General features: G+C 49.8%; 1 protein-coding gene across 2 annotated transcripts in view; it reads left to right on the forward strand.

The window, feature by feature from the left end:
- LOXHD1 (lipoxygenase homology domains 1) overlaps positions 1-17528 on the forward strand; it is a 101552-nt gene that overhangs the window by 56708 nt on the left and 27316 nt on the right. For both annotated transcript variants that reach the window (XM_023750808.1, XM_023750809.1), the window contains 10 exons: positions 2404-2573; positions 3362-3466; positions 4542-4670; positions 5789-5953; positions 9162-9343; positions 10279-10395; positions 11091-11253; positions 14334-14488; positions 15719-15928; positions 16059-16194. In XM_023750808.1, the coding sequence (XP_023606576.1) occupies positions 2404-2573; positions 3362-3466; positions 4542-4670; positions 5789-5953; positions 9162-9343; positions 10279-10395; positions 11091-11253; positions 14334-14488; positions 15719-15928; positions 16059-16194 (1532 nt within the window). The remainder of the gene's footprint in view (positions 1-2403; positions 2574-3361; positions 3467-4541; positions 4671-5788; positions 5954-9161; positions 9344-10278; positions 10396-11090; positions 11254-14333; positions 14489-15718; positions 15929-16058; positions 16195-17528) is intronic.

Raw genomic sequence — 17528 nt, forward strand, 5'->3', positions numbered from 1 at the left:
GGGAAGGAGGACAGGTCATGCCTGCCACTAAGATAGTCTTGGAATGAGGGCTGAGGGTGGGGTGGCTGTGATGCCTGAGGGTGAGGGTGGGGTGGCTGTGATGCCTGAGGGTGGAGGTAGTTGGGGGGCTGTAATGTAGGTTTGGTCCATGTAACTGGCTAGATGGGCATTGCCTCCCTCCCTTCCCTCTCATTGGGCAGCCCCCTGAGTTCCTTGCCATCTCAGGTAGCAGTCTGATAGAACATCCAATCCAGTTCTTGAGGTCCATCAACTCAGAAAGTTGGGTTTTCCTTCCCTGCCAGACCATCACTGGCCCACTCTCCATGGCCAGACTTAGTCACCTATATGTCTCTCCAGATATAAAGCGATTTCCAGTACATTGTTCTAATGTTCTAGGCCACCTGTAAAGGCCAGATAGTAAATATTTTAGGCTTGGGGGCCACTCAGTCTCTGTCGCACCTGCCTGACCTTTTCAGGAGGAAAGCAGCTGTGGATGATTCCTAAATGAGGGGCTGTGGCTGTGCTCCAGTAAAGCTTATGGACATTGACACTGGAATGTCATGTCATTTTCACATGTTGCAAAATATCGTTGTTCTTTAGATTTTCCCCCAACCATTTAAAAATGTAAAATCCATGCTTAGTGTGTGGAATGTACATCAGCAAGCAGTGGGCAGCTTTGGCCCACAGGCCCACTGTGAGCTAGGTTGGAAAGGGGGTACTTTCCTCCCGACAGGTGAAGGATCACCCCCAAGGGAAATACAACTATAGCCTCAGAATCAAATTGTGCCAGAACCAGGACCAGGACTTCAGACCATCAGTGATGAATGTGCTATGCAGTATTTCTAGCAATAGACCCCATTGCCTCTTGGGATGTGCTGGAGGCAGGGGAGAGGCAAAGGGGAAAGCAAGGAAGATCCTAAGTGGGTGTTGTTGCTGCCCAGGGCCTGCCAGTGCCTGGGATGTAGCGGACACCCAATAAAAACATATTTGTAATGTAAACAACTTCTTGGCCTTTAGCCTGGTGTCTCTGGGAGCATGTTCTCTTCCTGGCTTTCCTCTATGCAGGGTAGGGGGTGGGGAGGCTCACCCCTCTTCCCACCTCCTTCCTGCCCCACCAGCCCAAGAGATTGCTCCAGATGGGAACACAGGCACAGCTCTCACATGGCCTGACATCATGGATTTCTACGAGGCCGTCGTGATGGTGCCAAAGAGCCATTAGACAACCCCATGCTGGGATCCAGGGTCCCGACCTGGGGTAGGTCCTCTGCCAGGAACTGGCCAGGTTACCCTGAACAAGTTGCTCCATCCTCATGGCCTTTCATTTGCTCTTTGGATACATGGGCTTAATGATGCCAGCCCAGCTTACTTCTCCAGATGTTCTGGAAATCTAAGGCATTTAAGCTGAAAAAGATAAGTGTTGCAGAAAACGTAGGGACAAGGACAAACTGTGAACATTGCTGCTTCCCCTTGCAGCTCTGTTAGGGTCAGTTAAATCTGTTCCATTGATTTAGCATTTCTGGGCCAGCCCAACAATTTTTAAATTATTGTAGCTTTATAATCTCTTTTTAATATCTGTCACTACTTGGCCTCTTTCGTTATTCTTCAAAAAGATTAGCTAGTCTTACCTTTTCAAATTAAGACATTATGTGATTTGAAAAAAACTATTGGAATTTTGATTGTTATGCCATTAAATGTATGTGTGGGGAACTGCATATTTAAAATATTAAGTGCCACCCACAAGGTACACATTTCCATTTACCCCAGAGTTTCTTTAGGTATCTCAGTAATGCTTACAATTTTCTACACACAGCTGCTACACATTCCTGTTAAGTTTACAACAGGTATTTTAGTTTTATCACTCTTGGGAATGGAACCCCCTCATTACTCATCTCTCTTCCTCCCCATCCTTTTTCCCTCCTTTCTCCACTCCTTGCTCCCCTCATTGCCTCCTCTTCCTCACCCTCCTTTCCTGTTGTGTGTTTATATGTCTTCATTTCCTTGTATTGAAGCCACAGTAAGGGCTCCGTGTGCAACCCTCTCTGCTAAAGTAGTCTGGCTAACAGATTAGCTCCAGAAAGGGTTGGAACAGTCCCCAGGAGCCCCTCTTCACTAGATGCCTCCAATATGACCCTGATTGAGGGTCAGCTGTGCCCCAGGCTGTTACACAGCATTTTCAATGGGTTGTCTGGAGACTCATCCCCACATTTGTTCTCTGCAAAAGGTAAGTGACACTGCTGGGGTGATTACTAGGCTAGGTAGGATGGGGGCAATGTCATGGAGGGCAGGCAGGGGAGCATTTGGGCTCCGCACTGAGGGCCTCTAATTTCTCAGCCCATGACTACTCCTTCATGAGACCTTTCCACGGAGATATTCCCAACCTCTCCTCATTCCCCACCCCCACAGGTACTACTTCCCATGCCAACGCTGGCTGTCAGTGGAGGAGGATGATGGCCAGGTGTCCAGGGAGCTGTTGTCAGTGGATGAGTCCTATGTGCTGCCGCCGAGCGAGGACGAGGAGGGTGGGGGTGGTGGTGAAAACAACGCCCTCGACAACATGGGCCTGGAGCAGAAAGGTTTCCTCAACTAGGGCTGATTTCTTCCCTCCAGCATCCCTCCCCTTTGCCTCTGCCCCATCCTAGGTCTCCATCTTCCCTCCTTCCCCTGTGAACTCTGGATACTTCTTCCTCTGGCATCCTATCTGTACTGCCCTCTCATTCTTCCATGGCAAGAATGGGGAGGTGGGTGAGCATATTCATACATGTCCAGCATAAGCCTGGGTATGTACAGAAAAAAGGTATGGAATGAAATAGAATATGATACGATAAGGTAGGGTAGGATAGAATAGAATAGAATAGAATAGAATAGAATAGAATAGAATAGAATAGAATAGAATAGAATAGAAGAGCTGGTTCTGACTTGGCCTTGTATTCTCCCTTCCAGGCATATTAGAGGCCCTTAATACATTTTTGTCAAGAAAAAGAATGAACTTTCAAGAGTTCTGTGGTTTTTGTACTCCCTTCCTTGCAACTCAAATTCCTAAAAGTCTTCCAAACCTGGAGGAGTCAGACTAAGGTTTCTGGATGAGGAGCCTCTGACCCTCACAGCCACCCAAGTCTCCCCTAAGCATCCTACAACCATATTGGTTGAGGGCTTTCAGTGTGAGTTGGAGGTAAGGAAGACCTCATCTCTGCCTTCAGGATGTTTCCAGACTAAAGGCAACTGCAGAGCAACACATCCTGCAAGCACAGCGATTCATAGGAATGGTCAACACGAACATAGAAACACACTCAGTATGTTTCTCTCTCCTTCCTGCAGGGGAGGAGCCATCTGCCACTCACTTCTCCACACTCCTCTCCTGCAGATAAATCTACCACATTCCAAGTGACCATAAAGACTGGGGACAAGAAGAATGCAGGCACAGATGCCAATGTCTTCATCACGCTCTTTGGTACACAAGACGACACTGGTAAGAAAACAGTGCAGGTCTGAGGTTCACCCACATTATCCCCAGAGAGACTGGAAGACTCAGCAGAATGTTCCAAGGAAATCCTGGTCCTCCCTCCCTCCCCCTCTCTCTTTTAAAAAAATCCCTTTTAAGAATCCCCCTTTATCATTTTATTGTATTTTATCATGGGAAGAACACTTAGCATGAGATCTATCCTCTTAAACTTTGTATGTGCAATACATTATTGTTGGCTATAGGTATGTGTTGTATGGCAGATCTCTAGACTTTATTAATCTCACTAATCTGAAACTTCATCCCTGTTGATTAATAATTCCCCATCCACCCCTTTTGACATTCGAGGAAACCAAACCTCAGAAAATTAAACCATTTGCCCAAAGCCGCCCAGATGTTAAGTGGCAAAACCAGGCATTGGACCAAGGTCTGTTTGTTAAGAGTCTGCGAATATCAGACTTTCTACCTGGAGAGGGCTCAGAGCTGGGACTTACAGGGGTAAAGGAACTTGAAGACAATGTGGTACATGCTGAGGCCGGAGGGGATGGCGATGATATTGAGACCACCTCCGATTTCAGACTGATGCCACAGCCAAGGTCCCAGGACAGATTGCATATGTGAGATGGTTGGTGGGGGGCATTGGAAGCCATGCCTTCCACATGCCCCGCCCTTCAGGGGAGCCCCTGTTTCCCCAGGAAACATGGGGAAGGTGGCTTTCTCACTGGCTTCTCCCCAGGTGTAGAGACGTGAGGGGTATGGAAGGAGAGCAGCCGTTGACTTAGGGCCCCACCACTTTCTCCTGGATGATCTCAGACAAGGCACCTGGCCTGTGGGTGTGTCTCCTTTTCTTTAAATACAAACTGGAAGCAAACATACATACCTCAGAGGGTTATTGGGAAGCTCAATAAAGAGATACCCACCAAAATAAAATGTTCCAAAGGTGCCCAGTGGGTGGTACTTGCACAGTCTAAAGCTGATGAAAATTCAAAAGTTGGTCATTATGAGGAAAGACTAAAGGGTTGGGCAGACTAGGTTTGAAAGGTCTCAGGGCCAGCCAGTCATGTTGAGGTCATTTGGTTGACAGGAATGGCCCTCCTGAAATCCTCCAAGACCAATAGCAACCCATTTGAGAGGGACAGCATCGATGTCTTCACAGTGGAAGCGCTGGACCTGGGAGATCTATGGAGAGTCAGGATCGGCCATGACAACTCAGGTCTGGCTTCCCTCCCTCTGCTCCCTGCGAAGAACTTAGGGACCACAGACAGGTCCCAGTGGGTGTCTGGGAAAGAATCTGGGGGAAATTTGGATGTTATCTGCCTTTCATAATTACACAGCTTCCTAAATCCCTGCAGCCCAGTGGAGCCCTGGCTGCATGCAGGATTCTGATCTAATTGGTCTGGGGTGGGGTCTGGACACTGATGATTTAAAATACTTTCCTTAAACCCCCACCCCCAGTAATTTTAATGTGCAGTCAGATTTGAGAATCCCTGATCTAGCTCAGTGGCTCTGAAATTTGAGTGTGTATCAGAACCACCTGGAGGACTTATTAAAACAGATTTCTAGGTCCTATCCCCAGAGTCTTTGATTCAGCAGGTCTGGGTAGGATCCAAGAGTTCATATTTCTCACATGTGATGCTGAGGCTGCTGGTCTGAGGACCCCACTCTGAGAACCACTGATCTAGCCAATTCTTTCTAGAAGCCACTGACACTACTACTAAAGGATGTGCGCAAGTTTGCTCTTTCTCAGTAAAATTGGACTCATTTACTTGGTCTTCAAACCATGTCTTCTAAGCCCACAGAAGGAGGCCCTCCTCTTAGCACCTGGGGCTGAGGGGCTGGGTTCTCTGTTTGGCTGCTATGGCCTTTGTAAGCCCGAGAACTCCTTTTCCCAGGAAGAAACATTGATCCTTCACTGATTTCCCTTCTCTTCATGAATCACAAACTGAGGCCAGGGAGCTGCCATGGGGTGAAATGAACACAGTCTCTTTCTGGCACCTCTGGGTTCCCTGTTTGGAGTGCCTTCCACCCTGGACAGTGTCCTTGCTTCCCTCCCCTCAGACTCTGCCCTCCTGTCATCTCTTCTCCATGCTCCTTTGCTCTTGCTAATGCCACTGACAGCAGCCCGGAGTGTGATCCAGCACCAGCTGGGTACGTGTTTTTACAGGCATCATTTTAGCAATGCTGTGCGCAAAAGGGATGACCTGTTCATGGTGGAGCTGTAGGCATCAGCCATTGAGTAGAGAAGGACGCGTGGAGTCCCTGACATTACCGATAGGAAACCACCATATCGAAGTCCTTGATGGGTTCTGTGTCTCCTCTCCCTCCCTCCAGGCAAGGCTCCAGGCTGGTTTGTAGAGTGGGTAGAGGTGGACGCCCCATCTCTTGGAAAGTGCATGACGTTCCCCTGCGGCCTCTGGCTAGACAAGAATGAAGAAGACGGTGCCATCGTCAGGGACCTCTTCCACGAGGAGCTTCAGACGAGGCTGTACACACCATGTAGGAACCACACACAGCAAGTCTGGCCCTGTTTCCAGATCCCATCACCCACCCTCGCAACTCGGTTCCAACCCCTCCTCCAGTGTCCACTCTGGGCCAGGCTGACCTGGGAGACTGGGTCTCTTGCTCCTTTTCCAAATTCTCTGGGTCCTGTGAAGACTGTGGGCTGAGCCCTGGACCCAGGAAAGAAAATATGGGACTTATTCCAAACTCCACCCCAAACTGGCTGGTGAGAACAGGCAGAGAGCCTGACCTCTCTGGAGCTCAGTGTCCCCATCTGCCAAAACAGAGATATTAGAGCAGGATGGTTGTAAGACCCCAAAAGGAAGTATGATAAAGGTCTAACTGTGAGTTATTGTCATCAGCCCCATCACCTGTCCCCATTCCAGTCATTACATGCTGGGGAGTCACCACTATAAGATTTTATCCTGATTGGGGACAAATCAAAAAGAAGGTAAATGTAATTTCTTTTACCACTAAAGGAAGAGAGGAAGGGAAATAATTGGGTGAAGTTTTGATACTTTGCTCCTCTATCATCATCAGAAAGTATGTATTAAATGTTTCTATACATATAGGTAAATACTAGGTACTGGAACTCAAACTGAAGTCAACCAAACCATTAAAAACTGTCTGAATATTCTAAAATCTGATCTAAACCAAGAGAGTACAATTTTTTAAATCAAATAATTAGCTGTATTAAAATATTTCCCTCCACGCAACTCATACTTAGTATAAATCAGTTATCAAAAAGATTTTTAAAAAATCTTTTGCCTACAGCAATTAAACTGGCAATAGTCAGATCGTCAAAATACTTCCCAGTCTAAAGCCTAAAATAAAGTGACATTTTCTTCTAGTAAAGTCCTTGCATAGACAAAGCAAATTCTAGGTCCAGCCTCTGCCCCAGGACTGGCCTGCAGCCTAGACAGACACACCGCCCGGCAGATGCACACAGCTGGCAGCAGCATTGGGTGGGAACCTTCAGGACAGAAGTGCTCATTTCTCCCTTTGAGCCTAGGACAGGCCTTGCTCTTTACAGAAAAGAAAAAAAGAAGAATTTGTATGGCCTGACCTTGAATACATTCAGTTCGAGCCTAATATTAAAATTGAACCATCTGCCCTTTGTCCTGCATTCACATTTGTCAAAAAGGGGAAAAAAGGGCAGGAAAGACTTGATTTACAGACTGATGAGCTATGGAGGCCCCTTCAAAGTGCACCTCTCCCCAGGTGGGGACACAGGGAGGAGTCTGCTGCCCAGAACCCACTGCCCTGATAGGGAATGTCCTGGGGCCCAAAGCCAGGAGCTCCAGGGGCTGGGGGGCTGTGGCTCAGGAATGGTGGGAACAGGGCCCAGGCATCCTCATCGGGGCCTGGAAGGACCCAGGGCGGTTCATCAAGGCTGCCAATACACGTGAAACCACACGGTAGAGGCATATCAATGAAGAAGGGAGCTGTTGTCATGCCTGACCTCATAGGCTTCAGGGGGGAGGTGGGACATAGCCCGGAGCCCCGAATGTCAGCATCGTGCCACGTCAGGGCTGGGAGGAACCTCAGTTTTCAACCTATGTTCTGAGGACCCCAGGTGTTGAAGGGGTATCTGAGGGCAGCTGGTGGGAGGAGGGGGCTGAGAAGGGACAGTCCTCCGCCCCCCAATTCATGCCATTCAGAGAAGCAACTTAGCTTTAAAAAGTCAAGTGTTTTTTTCTGAATATTCTTGATACATGTATTTATACAAATTCTGCAGTTAAGGAAACTGAAAGCCACAGATCTATCTAGTTAAACCCCCTCATTTTCTAGGCAAGGAAACTGAGGCCCAAAGAAGCATAACCACTTGCCCAAGGACACACAGCAACGCAGTGGCAGGGGCAGAACTAGAAACCAGGAAGCGAATCAGAGCCCAGGCCCAGGAAAATGGGTGGAGGGTGGGCTGTTCCTGCCAGACATTTTCCAGAGCTTTTCCCACTGCCAACTAGTCTCGGGGAAGCTCAATCCCATTGCCAGCTTCTCTGCTCAAGGCCTCACAAGCCGTAGGCTATGGTGAAGCCCAAGAGAACTAAGAAGGGGGACCCCATGCTGCAGAGAGAGCACCTCCATTATTGCCTGGGGGCCTGGAAAAGCTGGGACATGTTTCCCCTTAACCCACTGTCCAGGCCCTCATGGGACCAGCGGTCTCCTGCTTAGGCCACTCCTCCCCGTGGCTTGTGGGTAGGCATCAGTACTCACTCCAGTTCATGACAATAGCACCCATGGAGGTTGGCTGCACAGGATTTGGGGTCGGACATTTCTGGGTTCAAGTTCAAGTTCCACCACTGACCGGCCATATGGTGACCTGGGGGTAGTTGCTTCACCTCCCTGGGCCTTGGTTTTCTCATTTGTAAAATTCAGTACAACAATACCTACTCCACAGGGTCACTCTGAAGGTGACATGAGATAAGGAATATAAAATGCTTAATACTTACTCAGTGAACGATAATGATTACTATTACAAATATTATTACTATAGTTTCACAGCAAGGTAACCATGACAATAAATGAAAAGCAAATTCCTCCTCTGGAGAAGGCTGTGCCACCTGTGAGGAGGTGACTTCTAAAGCGACTCCTTTCAAGGTCAAGATCATAGGATAGGGTACATTTCCTCTTGAACTCTTCTCTGGGTTTTCAAAGTGACCCATAGTAAACATACATATTTATATACAAACTAGAGGCCCAGTGCACAGATTTGTGCACCGGTGGGGTTCCTTGGTCTGGCCTGTGTGGATTGGGCTGAAACCAGCTATCCGATATCCCCGAGGGGTCCCAGATTGCAAGAGGGCACAGGCCAGGCTGAGGGACCCCATCGGTGCATGATCAGGCTGGGAAGGGATCGCAGGAGGGCTCCAGGGCATGTCCGGCCCATCTTGCCCAGTCCCAATTGGCCGGACCCCAGCAGCAAGCTAACCTATTGGTCGAAGCATCTGCCTCCTGGTGGTCAGTGTGTATCATAGAACAGTCAAACGGTCGAACAGTTAGCATATTAGGCTTTTATTATATTGGATGTGATAAATTAAAATGCCACCAAAACAATGTAACGTCACTGTGAAAGAACACGTGAAGGTCAGGTCCCTGGGCAGCAGCATCTCCTGAGAGGCGGTCTGGGGCAGTGGTGCTGTGAAGAACTTCACCTTGCCTGTGTTTGTTTTCTATTCTCACTTCCCCTCTGGCTTTCCCCTAGTTGTCCCTTACGAGATCACCATCTACACCAGCGATGTCTTTGCCGCTGGGACAAATGCCAACGTCTTCATCGTCATTTATGGCTGCGATGGCCTGTGCACCGAGCAGAAGAACCTGTGCACCAACAAGCGGGAGCAGAAGATGTTCTTTGAGAGGAAGTCTGCCTCCCGCTTCATTATGGAGGTATGTGGGCTCAGCAGGCTCTGGGGAGCCAGGCCTGGGGGGTGAGGTGGACCCAGAAGACCAGTGAGTAGACGGAGCCCTGCACTCAGAGGTAGGCATGTCTGATGGGCTACTGTTAGAGGGAAAGGCGGGCACCTCATCAACCTCTCTTGGTGTCAATACATCCAAGAATCTGGGAGGAAGGTGAGCCTCGCCCTATCCCTCAGAACTGGTGTCAGGATCAAAGGCTTCGGGTTGGGGCGCCAGGTGGGGGTGTGGGGGGGTGTCTGTAGGATGCTGTAAGAACCTATCAGGAAGACATCTGACTTTCTGGTGGTGGTCAGGGGGCTTCCCTGAGGAAGTGATCCTTGAGCTAAGACCTGAATGATGAGGTAGAGCAGACACTGATTTATGTAAAGAAGAGGAAAGGGAGGGGCAGGGAAAGCATGTGCAAGGGCCCTGTGGCAAGAAAATGTAAAATCGAAGGGACTGGAATTTGAGGGATATAGAAGATGAATGACTAAAGGGGGAGGGGACTCTTGGGGAGCCAAGGAGAAGGTCAGGCTGGCAAGACAGGAACCAGAACTCACCTTCTGATACCCAAGTCAAGTTCTCAGGCAGGAAATGAGCTGCTACAATGGTAAGAAATGACAGGCAAGGAGATGGGCTCCACCATGAAAAGAGGGGGCAGCCTCCCAGAGGTTGACTGAACGAAGGTGATTGAACTGAGACTAGGCTGCTTTTTAGTGGGGCGAGGGTAAGGGGAGCATGAACAGGGCATGTGTAGAGGAGAGTCGGGGCGGGCTTGGGGGGGACAGTGGGGATGTACTGGGGGAAAGTGAGCCCTGGAAGTTCAAAAGAACTCAAGGCTGGTGCCCTGGGAGGCAGGTTTTTGCTTGGGTTGTACGTTCTTGGACCTGTCAGCCAACATCTGGTGCATTTTCTCCTTTCCAAAGCTAGAAGACGTGGGGGAAGTCATTGAAAAAATCCGGATTGGCCATGATAATACAGGCATAAATCCTGGGTGGCACTGTTCCTATGTGGAAATCCGCAGGCTCCTCCCAGATAAAGATGTGAGTTTCTGATTGATCTGTCCTGCTGTTTGTTGTTTTTTCCCCTTTCCAGAAGAGATTCCAGGTAGATTCATTATAAGAACCTGCAGCCTTATTAAGTTAAGATAAACTCTTCTGAAAAAAAATTCCCTCAGTTCACTTCGAGTGCAGAAACTAGCTCAAGTCCCAGGTGGAATCTTTTGGAAATTGCTTTAGGGGTCAAGGAGGAGGGTCTGGGCAGCCAGTCTCTGCTCCCCATCCCAACCAAGGTCATGCTATTGCTGAGTGACCAAGACTGCCCTTCCTGCTACTCAAGGTCAACCCACAGACAGCAATCCACCTGAACAACTTGGAAAACATTCTGAAACTACAGAATTATAAACCTAGGAGACAATCATAGCTGAGGATATGAGTGACTTGGTAGAAATTTAAAAATACACACCCCTCCCCTTACCCTTTGAATCTGAGTCTCCGGGATGGGGTTCAGATATTTATTTTTCAGTGACTCTGGGAGCTCCAACCTTCAAGAACCAACCGCTGATGTGGTTGTGTAAGACTCGATCTGCTGGAATTGGGCAAGGCTGTGGCTTTTGCATTATCTATGGGCCTCCACGACCCTTGTCTTTGGTCCCCACGAGTGTTGACATGCTGATGAACCCCAGAAGTGGGCAGTTTCCTCATTAAGTGCTAATTTTTCTCTTTCCTCCTCACCCCAGGGTACAGAGACCGTGACTTTCGCTTGTGATCGATGGCTTGCCACCTCGGAGGATGACAAGAAGACCATTCGAGAACTGGTTCCTTTTGACATCTTCACTGAGAAATACATGGCAGATGGATCCTTAAGGCAAATCTACAAGGAAGTGGAGGAGCCATTGGACAGTAAGTGTGGTGCCATCACTCTCATCACCTCCCTTGTAGGGCACCTGCCCTGTGCCAGGCAGAGCCTTTGCACCCAGGAGGAAGAGTCTATTATTACTTTCATTCAATGGAGGGGGCAACTGATGCTCACAGAGGTTACATAACTGCCAACGTTCCCACAGCTAATAAATGGCAGGTCTATTCTTCAGTCTCACTGCAGGGTTTGTACTCAAATCCTTTCCTGGTGATATACATCCAGATGTGTGTTCTCCTGTGCCTGCATTATCCTGGTCCTGTTCTCTCTTTTCTCTTGGTTTATTTGGCTACAATCTGTGGAGCTGGTCCCCTCTGCTCTTGCTGGATCCAGGTGTTCCAATCAAGGATGAACCCCGAAGCATCTTGGAGTCAGTAACTGGGGCTGTTGTGTATTTGTTCTCAGGGGCTGGGTGCAGCTCCAGAGCGTCCAAGGTCATGGGTTTCTCTTCTGCTGTACCAGTTAACTGGGCCCATTCCTATGGCTGTGGTTTTCTCTGTAGGATTTGCACCAGCCGGATCACACTCTGTTCTTCTTCCATTGCTGTAGTACCACCATTTTCTTGTTCTTTTCCTACCTTTCTGAATGCTATTTTCCTTTCTCATGCCATGTGGCATTGCTCCAGGCTCAGTCCTCAGCCTTGTATTCTCCTTTCTTTCTACACTGTGTGAGTGTGAGTGAACACACACACACACTCACACACACACACGCTCACACATACCCATTCTTCCTGGACCACATGGGTGGAGTCATACCTCTGTTTGGACCAGTGATGCCATTGTCCATGTCCACCCCCATGTTATTCACCGCTGGTCAGCTGTGTCAAAAATCAACTTCACCTGCAAAAAACAGACTTTCTACCACTGATCACATACGAAAGAATACTTCTGTATTTTATCTTTGATACAAGATCAGAGATGCTCCGAAACCTTGGAAATACAGCTTATGTTTGTTGCACTGCCTTCTTGAAAAAAAAAACTGGAATAAAATTCAAGATTACAGACCCCATATGGAACCAGAGGGATATAAAATAGCTCTAACATTTCCTTTCATCCGAGTTGCCACTGCCTAGCGATAAAAACAAGTGTTGCCTCAATAATGTGCCTTTCCATATTCATATTATTTTCTCTGACTTTTCTTTGTTTTTGCATTTGGGGGACAATTCCCTTTTGTATTTGCACCCAGAGGACGCCCTGGGGAGCTGTCGCACTGGCCCCTTGGGCTGCTCTGTTTTAATAGCATGGCGCAAACCTACTCTGTGCTTGGTTGTGTTTCTAGGGAAACTTCTTTCCACCAAGAGCTGTGCCGCCTGGGTGGGAATGGGCGGGAGGAGGATCCAGAAATAGCCAGATTTGACTGCACAGCCGCATTGCTCAACACTCAGAAGCGGAATCCGTTTTCCTAATTCCCAAAAGACTGGCGGGAGCAGTGGGGGTGGAAGAGGAGAGCAGGAGGGCATTTAGTCAGTTCCTGGTAACATGGCACCCCACTCTGGGGCAAGGGCTCCTAGAAAATGTCCTGCCGGGTGTGGAGCAGGGCTGGATGCACAGCCAGGAAACAAATGGAGAGAAAAATTGAGGTGGAGAAGGGGGAGGGGAGGAGAGTCAACTGTTATGTTTAAACTGTGACAAAATCCCCGCTGTGACTCATGTCAGTATTAACCAGACAGGCTTGGGTAACGTTGACTTTTAAACACCAAAGAGAAGATTTTATTTGTGATGCAACACATGAAATGCTGAGCAGGTTCTGCACTGAGCTGAGTGGGGTGGGCATGGGGGCCAGGGTGACTAGTCCTGGTTCCTGCCCCTGAGGGAGGCAGGCCTCCAAGAGCCATTCTCACAGTGCACCTGCGAGGTTTGGAGAGCAGAGTGCTGGGTGGGGCTATGCAGACAGGGCAGGTGGGTGGGGAGAAGTTGGAAAATAGGGTGCAAGGGGGATGGATCTCAGGTTTGGATGTGAGATTGTGACTGTGTTCTGGTCTAGGTGGGTGTGTCCCCTAGGTCAGCAGTTGCCAACCGGTGGTCCGTGGACCACACTGGTGGTCCGTGAGGTCTGAAAGGTTGGCGACCGCTGCCCTAGGTGACAGAGGTGTGAACCCAGAGCACAGGAGGACACTGGGTTGGAGATATGGACTCATGGACCGCATGGAAGTCAGCACCCAGGGCTTGCAGGGTGAGAGCCAAGGGCAGCGGATAGGACCAGGTGACAGTGGCATGGGGACGGAGGCAGAAGATCAGGAGCCATAATGCTGCTCAAGAGGGAGCAGCCAGAGAGGCTGGAGAGGAGCAGGGGAGAAAATGCCGTGGAATCCTGGGAAAATGAAGGAAAGACTAGGAGCCATGCGTGGGCATGTATGCGTTCCATAGCCATGCTATGAGCAATTCACATCACCTTACTTTTCTAAATTTAATTAAATGTGGCTCTGGAGCCCATTTGCAAGGTTGGTAAGAAAGTCCATCTTAGTCCCTGCACAGAGGGGGATCCCGTTCCAAGGGTCTTATAAGAATCCTGAGGCTACAGACGACGAAGCGCCCACAGGCAGGCAGCTCCCGAGTCTTTCGCCCAGAAGCTGTAGGGGGTGGACGGTTTGAGGGGTGCTGGGAGAAGCCTCCATCCTTTGAGTATTTTTTTTTATCTTCACCCGAGGATATTTTCCATTGATTTTCAGAGAGAGTGGAAGAGAGAGGGAAAGACAGAGAGAAATATCGATGTGAGAGAAACACATTGATTGGTTGCCTCCTGCAGGCGCACCACCAGGGCACCTGCTAGGGAGGAGCCTACAACCGAGGTACATGCCCTTGACCAGTGCAGGCTGACACTATCCACTGAGCCAAACCGGGTAGGGCCATCTTTTGGGTCTTAGAGACCACCTTTGTCAGATCAGATGGGCAACTTCCCTCTGGTGAATCCACGAGGAATTGAGCAGATAATAGGAAAACACTAACTCCTCCTTGAGCCCTGGGCCAGATGCCTGAACCTCCAGTTACCCCCAAACCTAAAGTGATGCCATCTTTTTTTCCCCTTTGTCCGTCCCTCTGTCTGTTTTTCTGTCCATGTGCCGGCCCAGTTGTGCTGTACTCGGTGCAGATCTTCACAGGAAATGTTCCCGGGGCAGGAACGGACGCCAAGGTCTACATCACCATCTATGGAGACCTGGGGGACACCGGAGAGCGGTACCTCGGCAAGTCGGAGAACCGCACCAACAAGTTTGAGAGAGGGACGGTAGGAGGGCACACGAAGTTGACCCCCTTCCCTTCTCCTCCCCAGATAACATCCCACACATGAAACTGCCATAGTTATTTCCCTGTTCCCCAAGCGCTAAACACCGGATGGCTCCAAATTTTCCACTGTAACAATTATCCGGCAACAGACATCCTTGCTCACCTGAGAAAGTGTCCCCCCAGGAAGTGGGATTGCTGTGTCATAAGGTGTGCTCATTGTTGCTCCAATGCACTCAGTCACTAGCCAGTGCCCCAAGGCCTGCTCGAGTCCACACCTGCCCTCAGCCATGCACATCCACCTGCAATTCCTCAGCCCGAAGACTGGCCCGCCCTGGCTGCCTGGATGGCCCAGCCCCCCATCGTCATCTTAATGCCACCACTGGAGAGTCTTCCCAGCCCTGCCTCCAGCCCTACCACAGGTGGTCACTTCCACCACCTGGGCTGTCCCAGGGAGGAATCCTGTAGTATTTAGCTCTGGGCTCCTGACTACACTCAGCACAGTGACTCAGCACATTTTTCAGAAGAAAAGTGCGTGTCACTCGAGGTTACCTGTCCCTCCTCCTCCTCCTCAGGCTCCTACCTGCCACGTTCAATTTGTGTTTTGACTGCACTTTACTCAAGGCCTAGAACTCCACATCTCACTGAACAATCCCCAAAGAATCCAATTACCCGAGTGTAATGTCACTTTACTGAAGGCATAATCAGGCGCACAGAGGAAGGCTTTATGTCACACCCTACACAAACCCTCCTGAACCCGCACTCGAGATGATGTCCCCTGCACACTCCTTGCCTCCACCAGAGCCTGCACCCTGAAGGCTGGCCCTCCACTGCCTCCCAGCTTCCCCATGGAAATTTCAAGCCGCTCCCATCATTCAGAAGGACTCTACCTCGTCTTCAGCTCTTACCCTCCAGCCTCCAACCTGAATTCATGCTGATACTCAACTAAGGATGCCCAGTTACCAGGACATCCCACTCCCACTCACACAGCTCATCGGGTCCATCTTCCAAATACCCACAGGGATTTTCCCAAAGGACCTGGATTGCAGAACAGGGCCACATGCAAGCGAGGCCTTGGAATACCAAACTCTCCGGGTTAGAGTTTTGGGCCTGGAGGGCTCCCCAGCTGGGAAGGTCTGCTTAGCTAGACAATTGGGGGGGTGCTGGATGGACGGGATTGGAGTGGAGGGAGGTGGGGAGCCCCCACCCAAGTCCCCACATCTGGACTCCCCAGGCCGACACCTTCATCATTGAGGCAGCCGATTTGGGCGTCATCTACAAGATTAAGCTCCGCCATGACAACACCAAGTGGTGTGCGGACTGGTATGTGGAGAAGGTGGATATCTGGAACGACACTAATGAGGACGAGTTCCTGTTCCTGTGTGGGCGCTGGCTGTCCCTGAAGAAGGAGGACGGGCGACTGGAGAGGCTCTTTTATGAGAAGGTGCGGGAAAGGCAGCGGGGGCGGGGGGGGGGGCTGGGCTCAGCCAGGCCTGTCCATCCTCACACCTGGGGGATCCCCGAGGGAGGCAGGTGCAGCAGGTAGAGGGGGCCTGGTCGTGCTCTCCCCACAGGAGTACACAGGGGACCGGAGCAGCAACTGCAGCGCCCCGGCTGACTTCTGGGAGATCGCCCTGAGCTCCAAGATGGACGGTGTGGACATCGCCTCGGTGACGGGGCCCATGGCCAACTACGTCCAGGAGGGCCGGGGTAAGCCAAGCAGGTGCAGGACATGGAAATGTGTTTAAGATGTTCTCAGACAGGCCATGCCTTAGCTCCACCATTGTCTGTCTGACTCACTCTGAGCTGCGCCATGACAACACCAAGTGGGCAGGCTTGGTGCTGACGGTGGCCTCGCTGATGAAGGTGTCTGATGTCTTATAATTTACACAGTTTTCACACCTACTGCCTATTTCCATCCCCACAACCCTGAGAGGTGAGAGGGCAGGGATTAGCCGCTGTACAGATGGGAAAACAATGGCTAAGAGAAGTTAGAGTGATGATGTCCTTAACCCTCACTGATCAACCACCAGGAGGGGTCACCCTCAGCTCTGCCCTTACCCAGACCCTCTGGGCTATAGATTCTGCCCAGGGCACCCGGGACAAGTCTCATCCGACAGAGCTGAACTGCAGCAGTGAGAACCCCTTCCTGTTCGTAAAGCATCACACAAAGAACTCGGTCAAGCAAACTTAAGGAGCAATGTGTTGAGGGTTGCGGGGGGAGAGGGGAAAGAAGTCCTGAACTAGGTTTTTTTGGAGATTTAAGTTCCACTTCTGGTTCTGACAATAATACATGGGGCCCTGGACAAGTTACTCTTTGGCTTCTGTTTTTCCCTCCTCCATAAAACAATATTATAATCCCCTGACCAATTCCTTTTTCCAACCAGATTTTTGAGATAAGGCAGTTCTATATTTGTCTATTGGACATTTAAATGCGCACTGCCTTTCTGCTCAGTTCTCTTAAGTATAAAGCATGACACCACTATAGTCCTCTCCAGGAGATCACATGGTGGGTCTGTGGGGTTGAGCAGAGAGTGTCGATCATTTTATATTCTACCTTCTCACTATGTGAATAAATGACGGGAACCACGAGAAAGTGCCTCTCCTTGATTAAGCCACTGTGATCACCGTGGAAAGGTCAACAGGGCTCTCTTTATAAAGATGGACCAAGCTCATGGGCAGGTAGAGAAAACAATGCAGGTCATTGCAGTCAGGAAGGTCTAGCTTGGAAACTTTTCAAAGAGATATGGATTGCATAAGCTATAACCCACTACACCAGGGCAGTGTCTCCCAAGCTAGTGAGGAAGATGAGCCAGGAGAAGGGTTTTCAACTTGTATCAATAGTAGCAGAGACCCGGAGATAGTGACTTAAACAATGGAGGGATTTTTCTTTTCTCTCACATAGAAGTTCAAGGGTAGACAGTTGGTACTGAGATAGCAGCCCCAGTGAAGTCAGGGACCTAGCCTCTTTCAACTTAATCACTCTGGCAACCTCACAAGCGGCTTCCATCCTAAAGGTCGCCCATGGTTCCAAGGTGACTGCT

This window comes from Myotis lucifugus, unplaced genomic scaffold (assembly GCF_000147115.1).
Source record: "Myotis lucifugus unplaced genomic scaffold, Myoluc2.0 scaffold_16, whole genome shotgun sequence".
In the NCBI taxonomy this organism is placed as follows: Eukaryota; Metazoa; Chordata; class Mammalia; order Chiroptera; family Vespertilionidae; genus Myotis; species Myotis lucifugus.